Genomic DNA, 14,904 nt, shown 5'->3' with positions numbered 1-14,904 from the left:
GGTGCCTCATTAAAATGGAGATCTGTCTTGAGGCTAGTGATCAGTACTCTCTACCTGTGGAGGGGCTTGCGGAGTTGCCTTATGTTACTGATGGCCACAGAATTATGGAGAGCTAAGGCTTCCTGTCAGGAGCCTCTTATCTGGGAGCATGGCAAACTCCTTCCATACCTTGCAGGAACACCTGGTGGATCTCCGGGGTTTAAACCTAGCTCCATCAGAAAACAGGTTGCCTTTCACAGTCCCACAGTAGATGGCAAGAAATAATAAAAATCAGAACAAAAATTAAGAAATTAATATTAAAAATAATAGTACAAGTGATCAAATACAAATCTAAGAGCTGGGTCTGTGAGAAGATGAACAAATTCAACAGACTTTTTAGCCAAAGGAGAGAGAGAAAGCAAATCAACACAATGAGAGATAACACGGGAAACAATACAACTGACACCAAAAAAAAAAAAAAAACAAATTAAAAATATTTTGAGGAAATACTTTTAAAACCTATAATTCATTAAGTTAGAAATTCTAAAATAAAAGGACATAGTGTTAAACTCATTCAAACCACCAAAGATCAGAGAAGATTAATAATTTAAACATATACATTGACAAATAAGAGCTTAAGAGAGATAAAAAGACCAGGCCCAGACAGATACACATCAAAATTCTACCAAATATTCAAAGACAATCTACAATCAATACTTATTAAATTATTCAAAAAAAGAGAGAAACAGAAGGTGTTCTCACAAATGCATCTACAAAGCTAGTATTACTCTGCTAGAAAAACACAAACACAAGGAAAATTAGGCAAGCATCTCTGGATCAACATAGATTCAGGGGTCCTCAATACTTGAAAGCCAAATACAGTAATATATCAAAAGATTATCCACCCTGATCAAAGTGGCTTTATCCCTGAAATTCAAGGAATGGTTCTACATAGCAGTATAGTAATAAAGATAGCATGGTATAAACAAAGAAACATCAACAACAGAAAACATTTAAACCAATGGAAGAAAACAGAAGACCCAAATATGTGTTCTGTAATTACATTCACTTGATGTTTGCAACTACATATCAGAGAAAAGACATTATCTTCAGCAAACGGTGCTAAGAAAACTAGATGCCTACTGTAAAAGAATTAAATAGCACCCATATCTATCACCTTGCATAAAAATAAACTACAAATAAACCATAGGCTTGTTCTGGATTGGATCTAATGCTATTTATATTAATTTCTCCCCCAAAATAACATGGGAATATGTACATCTGCATGTTACTGCCCCCAGTTGGCTTTGATTAGTTAATGAAGTTGTCAGTGGCCAATGGCTGGGCAGCGAGACAGAGGCAGGACCATTAGGATTCACAGGCAAGGGAAACAGGAAAAGCGGCAGAATCACCTCTGCTGAGAAAGAAATAATATCTGGGCTTGAGAGCTGCAGGAAGAGAGGCATACCAATCATGTGTGGAAGTTTGAGAGTGGCTCGGCCATTGAGCTGATTAAGGCATATTAAACATAAGGCTCTGTATGTGTGTCTCTCTCTCTCTCTCTCTCTCTCTCTCTCTCTCTGTGTGTGTGTGTGTGTGTGTTTCATTTGGGAATCCACAGCATTGGAGCAGGTAACAACAAACTCAAAGCACAGCAACCAGGAAGATTAGAGCAGATTAATCACCTACTGCTACAAGACCTCAATGTAAAACCCAAAATGCAGAAACAACAAGAAAAAAGAAGCACCCTATAACACATGGCAATAGGAAAGTACTTTCTGAAAAGGACCCCATTTTCTCAAGAATTAAGGCTGACAATTGACAGATGGAGACCCATAAAGCTAAAACAGTGTCCAATGCAGTAAATAACTGAGTAGAGGAAGTGCACAGAGAATCTTTTCCAGCAATATATCTGATAGAGGACTGAAACTCAGAACACACACTGAGAAAGCAAGCAACCCAGTTTTTAAAATATGGCCTATACTCTGAAGTTTCAAAAAAAGAAATAAAAAATGGCTAATATCTCAAAAAATGTTCATTATCCTTAGAAATTGTAGAAATAAAAATCAAAACAAATTCAAGAATTCATTTGTGATGGCTAATCTTGATTATCAACTTGACTACACCTGGAATTAACTAACACCCAAGTGCCTGGGTACACCTTTGAGGGAATTTTCTCCTTAATTAAATCATTTGAAGTGGGAAGACTCACTTTTAATCCAGAACTTTTGAGGTGGGAAAATCCACCTTTAACCTGGGCCACAGCTTCTGCTGGCAGCCTATATAAAGTACATGGAAGAAATAAGTGCTGTTCTTTGTCTGCTTGCGCTTGCTCTAACTCTTGCTGGAAAATTCATTCCCTCATTAGCATTAGCACCTACTTCTTTGGAATTTTGATATATACTGAAGAGTAGCTTAGACATTTAGTCTCATGGACTGAACAACTACTGGATTCTTGGACTGTCTGTTGGTAGACAACCATTGTTATACAAGGTGAAACACAGCCTGCAAGCCATTCTAATGCATAGGTATATAAATGAATGTATACCACTCCTCAGCATATGCCAAAACAACTCCACATCATAATTCATAGATAACTACACAGCCACATTCATTGCTGTTCTAATCACAATAGCTAGGAAATAGAAATAATCTAAATGTCCTCCAACTAAAGAATAAGTAATAAAAATATAGTATTTGCAGACTATAAAATTCTACCTAGGCTATAAAGAAAAAAAATGAAATCATGAAATTTGCAGGTAAATGGATAAACGTAGAAAACATTATATTGAATAAGGTAACCCAGACCTAGAAAGACAAATGCCACATGATTTATCTGTGAATACTAGCTGCAAATCTTTACATTTGGGTATATAACCTAGAGCAAATGCAAACATCAGAATCAGAGATGGGATTAGTAGAAAACAGTTGCTATGAAAATGGAAATGAGAAACTGGTCAGGGACACTTAGTTGGGGAGTGCAGAGGGGACAACAGAGTAGGAAGTAGGAGTGACAAATGACAGTAGTATATTTGTCAATGCTATAAGGAAGCATTTTATGTTCATTTTAAATTATATAAAATACTACATTTATATGCATATATAGATATATTTGCTTTAATTGAAATTATAGCACTTGGGGTGGTAATGTTCCCTGCCCAAACCATAGGCAAACAATAGCCCTAATACCAGACATGGTAAACCTACCTTGAAAATCCAAGAGACCCCCTAAAACATTATAATTTATTGATGTCACCCTAGGTACCTTATGGAAAAAGAAGGTAGTGCACTATTGCTGAAAGCACAATACTCCCAGCAAAGGACATGGAGGAGAACCTACCACTGCCAGTTTGCTAAACCAGTATAATTTCTAATTGCATTCTAAACACTTACCTTTACAGCTACAGGTTAATGATGCGCTCTCTCTCTCTCTCTCTCTCTCTCTCTCTCTCTCCATTAAAGAAGCCTCTCTTTGCAGCTAATAGATATAATTGTAGAAAGCCACAACTGACCATAACACAAAGAACTACTAATCAGGTGGGCATCCACAATTGATATTTTAAAAAAAAAAAACAACAAAAAAAAAAAAACAAAACCTCTATACTTAAGACCAAGGGGGCATTATAGAAGAAGGGGCAGAAAGACTGGAAAAGCCAGAGGACTACAACACCTACTACAAGAGTTTCCTCATCTTTTTAAAAAAGGACACAAGTAGGAAAGTAGAGGGAGTTCAGATATATTGAAAATTGTCAAAATAAAACAAAATATATTATTTAAAACATTACAATAGTTTTTCTTTATACATATTTAGAATATAGCTTTCTCAAATACGTTATTTAAAATAAGTCAAAATCTAAATGACAGTTTTAAAGAAGGCATTCAGTTAAACATAATTGAAGTAAATGAATTTCATCCACATAAAAGTGAAATGTAGTTTATTACATACCACAGCACTCTGGGCACTTGGGATGCTTCAGGACATTTATGCCATACCCTGGAAAGCAGCGGTTCACCCACACCATCTGAAGGGTTCCCTCAATATAGTATATCTCAGGCAGTGGCTCTGCACGCTTGCCCAGGACTTCTACTTGCTGAATGAAGAATCTCTCTATGAGATTTTTAGCCTGTATTAGGAATAGAATTTGAAATATTAATCAGCTATGAGCTAATATAATTCAGATCAAACAATGCAAGGAAAAGTGTCAAAATCTGTATCTTCAATTTATAAGATATACATAACATGCAAAAAGGAAAGTTCACCCCTCTTGCAAACACTTCAAGTGTTTCCAGATTATCTTCTATCTCTAAATGTGATAGAAAGATATAATTTGTATTTAACAACTTTCAGTCCTTTTGGACTTTGAGTAATTTAAAGATAGGCAACTTAGAAAAATTAAGCAGGCTGTTAAAAATTAAACATATCTATAAAATTAAGTATACCTAAAGTATTTAAAAAGTCACCAAGAAGTGTTCTTCTACTATCCCCTTCCTTATTTTATGAAAGAAAATCAGGCTTAGGAACAAGATAAACTGTGGTGAGTTCTGGCTCGTTGTTATAAACTCAACTTAGAAAACAGTGAGTTATCATTTGATAGATAACCACTATGATACCTACAATACTGGCTCTGACTTGGCTGCTAAGAACAGAAGAAGGCTGTGTGTTCCTCTGTGGAGTCACAGCTCTACATGAAATACAGAACAAGTTCATGAACTCAAACCCACTGCAAACCAGTTAGTTTCTTCTGCAACAAGAACATGTACCTCCAGTCTAGTCAGCAGCAAGGATAACTGGGTGCACTGCTTTTCAGGCTCAACTTGTCTGACTACTTTGAATACCTTCTAGAGTATATTATTTCCATGAAAACCCGAGGGCTATTAAACTTTTTAAAATAAACCATATTCAACATAAACATCTTATTTCACTATTGCTCGATTATTTACATTTTCACGTATTAAATATTTTCTAATTTTTAAAAGATCAATCCAATGATTTTTTTTTTTTACGTTTTACTTGGTCAAACAATTTTTTTTGGTTAAGGAAGTACTTAAAGAATTAGTTACAGGGGGCTTGTGAGTTGGCTCAGCAGTTAAGAGCGCTTGCTGATCTTACAGAGGACTTGGCTTCCATTCACAGCATCCCAATGTCAGCTCCTAGCTTCCTGTAACTACAGTTCCAGGGATCTGAGATGCTTTTCTACTCCCCAGCACAGAGTACATTTACACACATGCTGGCAAAACACTCATACACTTCAAATAGTTAATTATATACAATTTGATATCTAATTGCTAATATTTAAATGTGCTGATACAATTCAAAGTGTAAGGAGACACCTATAATCACTAAGAACCCTATGCAGAATAAAAGTAACCAAAGCCAAAACCAGAGAAAAACCCAATAATCTAGACCTAAGGTGTCCTGACAGAAACAAATCATACCGCTTTTCTCATTCCCCTCTAATAATGATAGACAAACACTTTATCATTTAAAAAATAGCATTAAACAACTGAATAACAATTTCTGATACTTATTTTGATTGTACATATATCCTAATAGTTTTTATCTAAAGGTACACTGGAAATATTCTGTGCTAAGTAGGGATTACAAGTGTAAATGTAAACTTTTTAAACAACTTAAATGATGTAAGAATGATAATATAAAAACTAACCCAAAAGTAAAATTCTAGTTTGAGATAAATATGACTGAATGGACATCAGATCTCTTATTTAGTCCTCATATCTTCACAGAACAGATAAATATATATGAAAGCAACTTGCTTTATAATGATTGGCTAGAAGCTATGGACTAGAAAAGAAACCATTTCAACACAACGTTCAAAACAACTGCTTTGACAGAGGAAAGTCTGACAACTTATTTTAAACACTGCAATATCTTTCACTGGACTTGTTAGTAGTGAATAAAATTAGCTGAAAAGGCCTTAATATTTGTTGTAGGTTAGCTCACCAAACTTAAAAGTCAAAAACTGGATAAGTAGCAAATACAAGACAAAGTCAGAATATAAAGGTTTTAGTTTCACTGGGTACCATAAAGGATATAGCTCTAAGACTAGTGGTTCTCAAACTTCCTAATGCTGTGACCCTTTAGTACACTTCCTAATGTTATGAAGACCCCCAACCCCTAACCATAAAATTATTTGTGTTGCTACTTCAAAATTAACTTTGCTATTATTATGAATCATAATGTAAATAACTGTCTTTTTTCCATGATCTTATAGGACCCCTGTGAAAAGGTTGTTTGACCCTCAAAGTGGCTAGGAAATACTATATTACACAATCATTTGAATACTTTAGGTAACACATTATTTAACAATCTATAAGAGGGGGTGTCCCTGATCAGATGAAGGTCACACTGGTCAGAAGAACAAACTAGGCTCCCACTTCCGGTTGGGTAAGTGGAACCATGTCACCAAACAGAAAAACTGGTAAGGTAGTAGCAAAAGTTCAGAACCACAAACTCTTAATTGAGAATGGCAGGAATTCACTAGCTTCTGACCAGATTCCTATCCTGGAGCATGTGACCACAACACCCCACTAAGAGGACCATCATGGCTGGTCATGTAGCATAGAAACTGAGTTCTCCTTGCTAATGAAGTATCTGGATGGTCCTGGAATGTGTAGCCAATAAGCTTCCATTCCCAGGCATCCCTTCCTGAAAAAGATATTTAAATTCTGGTTCATCCTGAGTAAGTCCTATGCATCCTCTTCCACCATAAATGAATAGTCTGGACAAGCAAGGTCTGTTTCTTGTCAAGGACCATCGTGGGGAAGGCCTTTGTCATATAGAGCATCACCTAAGTCTCCCACAGAAGGCCTCTCCGCACTCCTGGCACTCACCCTGAACTAAGCTGGATTACCATCTCAGACCCCCACCACCTTACCTCCTGTTTTCAACTCCTTGAGGTTCTCAGCTCTTTCAGGATGCCTAAGAGGGTGAAGGGTGATAACTACAGCTTCCATCCCAGTCCCAACCATTTCTCACTTAGAGAAACATGGGCTGGGGCCCCTATCTTAGGCTGCATTTCATCTTCCCTGAACAGCATGTTGGCATCCCACCAGCCCAGCACCTCGGTGGTTTCCAGGAAGGAACGTAGCCAACAACCATACCTTTCACCTCCCCAGTGGTGTACTGACACCCCAGCACCAAGAAAAAATGCAGAACAAAGACCTCTCCACAGAATTTTCACACTCCATTTGGTTCCTGAAACCCAACCCATTGCATCCTTTCCCACCCTATTACCTACCCCTGTTTCTATGCCTCTGACCCTAAATTGGGCAGTTATTCACTGTTCGGGTGAAGGCCATACCATCCAGAAGAAAAGGTAGGCCTGGAAGAGACTCTTTGCTGGATCAGAAACCATACCAGCCCCCAGAACTCCAGACAGGCAGATCATGCACAGACTTCTTCCACTCCTTCAGTATACTCCACACACTATCCTCAACCCTCCCTCCATTCCTCATCACCATGTCCCACCCCCAATACAGGTGGAGACCACATGCTTGACCAAAGGTGACACTTGCTACTATAAGTCCAGCCCCCAACTTGGTTGGAGAAGGAATGCAGGAAGAGCTGTAGTGGGCAAGTGAGCTTACTGGAGATGGCCCACTGTTTTGCTCTGCTGCAATGGGTACACCCTGGAGAGGCAGAGCCCCAGAGGCTTCATCCCAGGGTTGCTTCTTACTGCTGATATGTCTTCACATGCATGTTATTCCTATATTCCTCATATACCTGTTGTGATATGACTGAACATCAGGGGACCCTCACTATCTATAGCCTGGTGTGATACTTCCTGGGTGATAACACACTCTGTTTGGCAAGATTCCTGCAGATCAACATCAAAATAAACATTCTTGAAATAATGCTATTTAGATGAGTTAATAATTTTATGGAATTCCTGATTTAAGTAGTTTTAGAAAGTTACTTGGATTTAAATAATTTTAGGAAGGTAGGGTATTTGATACAATTTTTAAAGTAAGAATCAAGAATAGAATGTGCCCATTCCTCAAGACCTGCATAGGTTAGAAATAGGAGAACACATTTCATGTATTATGTATGAAGAAAAAGATAGATGGGAAATGTTTAGTTAAGTATGAGTTTCCAAAAAAAAAATAAAAAAGAATATGTAATTTCTTTTTCTGTAATGATTTTAATCTGCTTCTGAAGAGTATATTTTTGCAGTGATTGTTTTAGAAAACATGTAACTTGTGGCTATAAGGTAAATTTCATCATATTTAGAAAACTTTGTCTTAAGGGTTATAAAAGGGTTAAGGGAAAATAAATTTATTGAAGTCTGCTCCTTGGAACTTTGTTCCATCCCTATAATATGTCTCTCTGTCTGTATATATATATGTGTGTGTGTGTGTGTGTGTGTGTGTGTGTGAAGAGACTGGAGCTTGTTGGAACTTGCTTCAGCCACCAAGTGTGTGCATAAGTGTGTGTGTGTGTGTGTGTGTGTGTGTGTGTGATTTCACCCCTTTCTTGCTGACCCCAGAAATTTGAGTTTTATTTCCTCAGAACTCTGCTGAGTGACTAATTGCTCACTCTACATTTGGCCCTCCTTGGTTTACTCTGTGTTGTCGAAGCTGGCGTTCAACACTGGTAGACCAGAGGCCCACACAAGCTGCTAGAACTCCAGGCCACAAAGGCCAGAATACTAAAGGGGAAAAAAAGAATAAAACACTATCCATCAAAAACTTGGAAATTGACACCTAAAACTATAATTTCCCCAAGCCTAAATGCCTAGAAACCAGTATAAGAACATATTCAATAACAGTCAAGACAAAATGTCCTATCCTTGTTCACCTAGCTATCCTACTATAGCAAGCCCTGAAATTTCCAACACAGTTGAAGCATGAGAAATGACAATTAATCAATGGGACCTGATGAAACTGAAAAGGACACCATCAGTAAGACAACATTGCAGTCTACAGAAAGGAGAAACAAATCTCACAAACTAAACATCTGACAGAAGGCATATATATATATATATATATATATATATATATATACATATGTATATGTATATATATGTTGTGTATATATATATGTATATATATGTGTTCTGTGCATACATATATATACATATATACATATGTAGACTGCAATTTCGTTTTATATATATATATATATATATATATATATACACACACACACATATATGTATATATGTATGTATATATGTGTGTACTTCCAACCCAAAGCCATCAAAAAAGACAAGGAGGGGCACTTCATACTCATCAAAGGTAAAATCCTCCAAGAGGAACTCTCAATTCTGAATATACATGCTCCAAATACAAGGTCAGCCACATTCATTAAAGAAACTTTAGTAAAACTCAAAGCACACATTGCAACTCAAACAATAATAACATGCCACTTTCACCAATGGACAGATCATAGAAACAGGAACTAAGCAGGGACACAGTGAAACTAACAGAAGGTATGAAAAAAATGGATCTAACAGATATCTACAGAACATTTTATACTAAAACAAAAGGATATACATTCTTCTCAGCACCTCATGGTACCTTCTCCAAAACTGACCACATAATTGGTCACAAAACAAGCCTCAACAGATACAAAAATATTGAAATTGTACCATGCATCCTATCAGATCACCAAGGACTAAGGCTGATCTTCAATAACAACATAAATAATACAAAGCCAACCTTCACGTGAAAACTGAACAACACTCTTCTCAATGATACCTTGGTCAAGGAAGGAATAAAGAAAAAAATTAAGGACATTTTGGAGTTTAATGAAAATGAAGCCACAACATACCCAAACTTATGGGACACAATGACAGCATTTCTAAGAGGAAAACTCATAGCTCTGAGTGCCTCCAAAAAGAAACTAGAGAGAGCACACATTAGCAGCTTGACAACACACCTAAAAGCTCTAGAACAAAAGGAAGGAAATTCACCCAAGAGGAGTTGACTGGACGGCAGGCAATAATCAAACTCAGGGGGGAAATCAACCAAGTGGAAACAAGAAGAACTATTCAAAGAATCAACCAAATCAACCAAGTGGAAACAAGAAGAACTATTCAAAGATTTAACCAAAGGAGGAGCTGGTTCTTTGAGAAAATCAACAAGATAGATAATCCCTTAGCCAGACTCACTAGAGGGCACAGGAAAAGCATCCTAATTAACAAAATCAGAAATGAAAAGGGAGACATAACAATAGATCCTGAAGTAATCCAAAATACCAACAGATCCTTCTACAAAAGGCTATACTCAGCAAAACTGGAGAACCTGGATGAAATGGACAAGTTTCTAGACAGATACAAGATACAAGATACCAAAGTTAAATTAAGATCAGGTTAATGATCTAAACAGTCCTATATTCCCTAAAGAAATAGAAGCAGTCATTAATAATCTCCCAACCAAAAAAAAGCCCAGTACCAGGGGTTTAGTGCAGAGTTCTATCATACCTTTAAAGAAGATCTAATCCCAGTTCTTCACAAACTATTCCACAAAATAGAAACAGAAGGTACTCTACCCAACACATTCTATGAAGCCACAATTACTCTCATACCTAAACCACAAAAAGACCCAACAAAGATAGAGAACTTCGGACTAATTTCCCTTATGAATATCGATGCAAAAATATTCAATAAAGTTCTTGGTAACTAAATCCAAGAACACATCAAAACAATCCATCCTGACCAAGTAGGTTTCATCCCAGGGATGCAGGGATGGTTCAATATATGGAAATCCATCACCATAATCCACTATATAAACAAACTCAAAGACAAAAAACACATGATCATCTCCTTAGATGTGGAGAAAGCATTTGACAAAATCCAACACCGATTCATGATAAAAGTCTTGGAAAGATCAGGAATTCAAGGCCCAAACCTAAACATGGTAAAAGCAATCTACAGCAAACCAGTAGCCAACATCAAAGGAAATGGTGAGAAGTGGGAAGCAATCCCACTAAAATCAGGAACTAGACAAGGCTGCCCACTTTCTCCCTACCTACTCAACTTTGTACTTGAAGTCCTAGCCAGAGCAATTTGACAACAAAAGGATATCAAGGGAATACAAATTGGAAAGGAAGAATTCAAAATATCACTTTTTGCAGATAATATGATAGTATATATAAGTGGCCCTAAAAATTCCACCAGAGAACTCCTAAGCCTGATACAGCTTAAATGAAGTAGATGGATATAAAATTAACTCAAACAAGTCAATGGCCTTTCTGTACACAAAGGATAAATGGGCTGAGAAAGAAATTGGGGGAACAACACCCTTCTCAATAGTCACAAATGATATAAAACACCTTGGTGTGACTCTAACTAAGGAAGTCAAAGATCTGTATAAGAACTTCAAGTCTCTGAAGAAAGAAATTAAAGATCTCAGAAGATGAAAAGATCTCCCATGCTCATGGATTGCCAGGATCAATATAGTAAAAATGGCTATCTTGCCAAAAGCAATCTACAGATTCAATGCAATCCCCATCAAAATTCCAACTCAATTCTTCAACGAACTAGAAAGGGCAATCTGCAAATTCATCTGGAATAACAAAAAGCCTAGGATAGCAAAAACTCTTCTCAAGGATAAAAGAACCTCTGGTGGAATCACCATGCCTGACATGAAGCTATACTAAAGAACAATTGTGATAAAAACTGCATGGTACTGGTATAACGACAGATAAGTAGACCAATGGAACAGAATTGAAGACCCAGAAATGAATCCACGGACCTATGGTCACTTGATCTTTGACAAGGGGGAAAAAAACCATCCAGTGGAAAAAAGACAGCATTTTCAACAAATAGTGCTGGCACAACTGGTGGTTATCATGTAGAAGAATGCTAATTGATCCATTCCTATTTCCTTGTACTAAGGTCAAATCTAAGTGGATTAAGGAACTCCACATAAAACCAGAGACATTGAAACTTATAGAGGAGAAAGTCGGGAAAAGCCTCGAAGATATGGGTACAGGGGAAAAATTCCTGAATAGAATAGCAATGGCTTGTGCTGTAAGATTGAGAATTGAGTAATGGGACCTCATAAAATTGCAAAGCTTCTGCAAGGCAAAAGACAACGTCAATAAGACAAAAAGGCCACCAACAGATTGGGAAAGGATCTTTACCTATCCTAAATCAGATAAGGGACTAATATCCAATATATATAAAGAACTCAAGAAGGTGGACTACAGAAAATCAAATAACCCCATTAAAAATGGGGCTCAGAGCTAAACAAAGAATTCTCACCTGAGGAATACCGAATGGCAGAGAAGCACCTGAAAAAATGTTCAGCATCCTTAATCATCAGGGAAATGCAAATCAAAACAACCTTGAGATTCCACCTCACACCAGTCAGAATAGCTAAGATCAAAGATTCAGATGTCAGCAGATGCTGGCAAGGATGTGGAGAAAGAGGAACACTCCTCCATTGTTGGTGGGATTGCAAGCTTGTACAACCACTTTGGAAATCAGTCTGGCGGTTCCTCAGAAAATTGGACATATTACTACTGGAGGATCCCACAATACCTCTCCTGGGCATATATCCAGAAGATGTTCCAACTGTTAAGAAGGACACATGATCCACTATGTTCATAGCAGCCCTATTTATAATAGCCAGAAGCTGGAAAGAACCCAGATGCCCCTCAACAGAGAAATGGATACAGAAAATGTGGTACATTTACACAATGGAGTACTACTCATCTATTAAAAAGAATGAATTTATAAAGTTCCTAGGCAAATGGATGGATCTGGAGGATATCATCCTGAGTGAGGTAACCCAATCACAAAAGAACTCACATAATATGTACTCACTGATAAGTGGATATTAGCCCAGAAACTTAGAATACCCAAGATATAAGATAGAATTTGCTAAACGCATGAAACTCAAGAAGAATGAAGACCAAAGTGTGGACACTGTGCCCCTTCTTAGAATTGGGAACAAAACACCCATGGAAGGAGTTACAGAGACAATGTTTGGAGCTGAGACGAAAGGATGGATCATCTAGAGACTGCCATATCTGGGGATCTATCCCACAATCAGCTTCCAAACGCTGACCCCATTGCATACACTAGCAAGATTTTGCTGAAAGGACCCAGATATAGCTGTCTCTTGTGAGATTATGCTGGGGCCTAGCAAACACAGAAGTGGATGCTCACAGTCATCTATTGCATGGATCACAGGGTCCCCAATGGAGGAGCTAGAGAAAGTACCCAAGGAGCTAAAGGGATCTGTAATCTTATAGGTAGATGACCTAACCAGTAGCACACCCCCCCCCCCCGAGCTCATGTCTCTAGCTGCATATGAATCAGAAGATGGCCTATTCGGCCATCAGTGGAATGAAAGTCCCATTGGTCGTGTAAACTTTATATGCCTCAGTACAGGGGAACGCCAGGGCCAAAAATGTGGGAGTGGATGGGTGGGGGAGTTAGTGGCAGAGCATGTGGGGAACTTTTGGGATAGCATTGGAAATATAAATGAAATAAATACCCAATAAAAAAAAAGATGATCATTGTACATACAATCCACAGACCCAAAGATGCTAAGTGACAGGAAGTGCTCAAGGGGAGATGCATGGATCTCCCTGAGGTGAGGAAATAGAATAGATTTCACAGGTGGAGTATGGGAGAGTGGGAATGGAAACAGGCAGTATTAGGTGGGGTGGGGCATGGAGAAAGAAAGTACTGGTAGAGGTGACATGAATTGGAGGACATTTCAGGTGTTATGTGCAAACCTAGTGCATGAAAACTCCTTAGAATCTATGAGGGTGACACTAGCAAAGATTTCTAGTAATGGAGACAACAAAGACTGAACCAACCATCTCCTATAACCATATCTTCAAGTCATAGAACTGGGATATCAACAAGGCCATAAAACCTTCAACCTATTTTTCCTGCCTGTGTGATTTGCTGACACAATGATGGTGCAGAACATGTGAGAGTGGGTAACCAAGGACTCATCTAATTTGAGGCTCATGCCACAAGATAGTGCCTGTACCTGAAACTGCCTGGATTGTCAGGAAGACAATATACCCTACAGACCTGGGTTAGAACCAAACACAACTGGCAAAAAGAAAAAGGAGAGAGAGAGAGAGAGAGAGAGAGAGAGAGAGAGAGAGAGAGAGAGAGAGAGAGAGAGAGAGAGAGAGAGAGAGAGAGAGAGAGACTCAATGCAATGATTTCATGATTTATAATGATACTCTGCTATACTCATAGACTGACACCTAGCCCATTTGTCAGTAGAGAAACTTCATCTAGAAACCAATGGGAACAGATTCAGAGACCCACAGAAGAGGGAAAGGAAGGATTATAGAAGCCAAGGAATCAAAAATACCATAAGAACATGGCCCACAGAATCAACTAACCAGGGTTCATAAGGACTCACAGAAAGGACAATCAGGGAACCTGTATTGGTCTGGCCCAGGTCTTTTGCATATATGTGGTGGTTGTATAGTGTGGTGTTGTTCTGGAACTCCTAACAATGGGAATGGGAATGTCTCTGACTATTTTGCTTGGGACCCTTTTCCTCCTAATGTGTTGCCTTAATATGAGGGTATGTGTCTAGTCTTAATGTGACTTTTTACACTGCATTCAGCTGATATCCCTGTAGGTGCATGAGGGAGGGGGCTCTTTTCTGAAGGTAAACAGAGGAGGAGTAGGACTGGGGAAGAGTGGGGAATAGGAAAATTGGGAGGAGTGGAGGCTGGAAAAACCAGTTCACAATGTAATATATGAGAGATGAATGAATGAATTGAATGAGTACATGAATAAATAGGTATAAAATAATCTATGGGGGAAAGATTATAGTAGTCATCATTTGAGGTTGTAATTAATACTTTTTAATGTGAAGGAAGGATTCTTAATTTTATCTTTCAAGAACAAGAAATATGAGTTTTCTTGATATTCGGTGAACAAATGAGAGGCAGAATGTCTAGGTGACTAAATA

General features: G+C 37.9%; 1 protein-coding gene across 3 annotated transcripts in view; it reads right to left on the bottom strand.

Annotated features, from left to right (window-relative positions):
- Zpbp (zona pellucida binding protein) overlaps positions 1-14,904 on the bottom strand; it is a 155,874-nt gene that overhangs the window by 54,021 nt on the left and 86,949 nt on the right. For 2 of the 3 annotated variants that reach the window (XM_021177972.3, XM_021177973.3), the window contains exon 7: positions 3,926-4,103. In XM_021177972.3, coding sequence (XP_021033631.1) covers positions 3,926-4,103 — 178 coding nt within the window. The remainder of the gene's footprint in view (positions 1-3,925; positions 4,104-14,904) is intronic. The other variant, XM_085829110.1, reaches the window with a different exon arrangement.

This window comes from Mus caroli, unplaced genomic scaffold (assembly GCF_978045245.1).
Source record: "Mus caroli unplaced genomic scaffold, Mus_caroli_1 scaffold_13, whole genome shotgun sequence".
Taxonomy (NCBI): domain Eukaryota; kingdom Metazoa; phylum Chordata; class Mammalia; order Rodentia; family Muridae; genus Mus; species Mus caroli.
The sequence above is the reverse complement of the archived record's forward strand: the minus strand, read 5'-3'. Positions and strand labels throughout refer to the sequence as shown.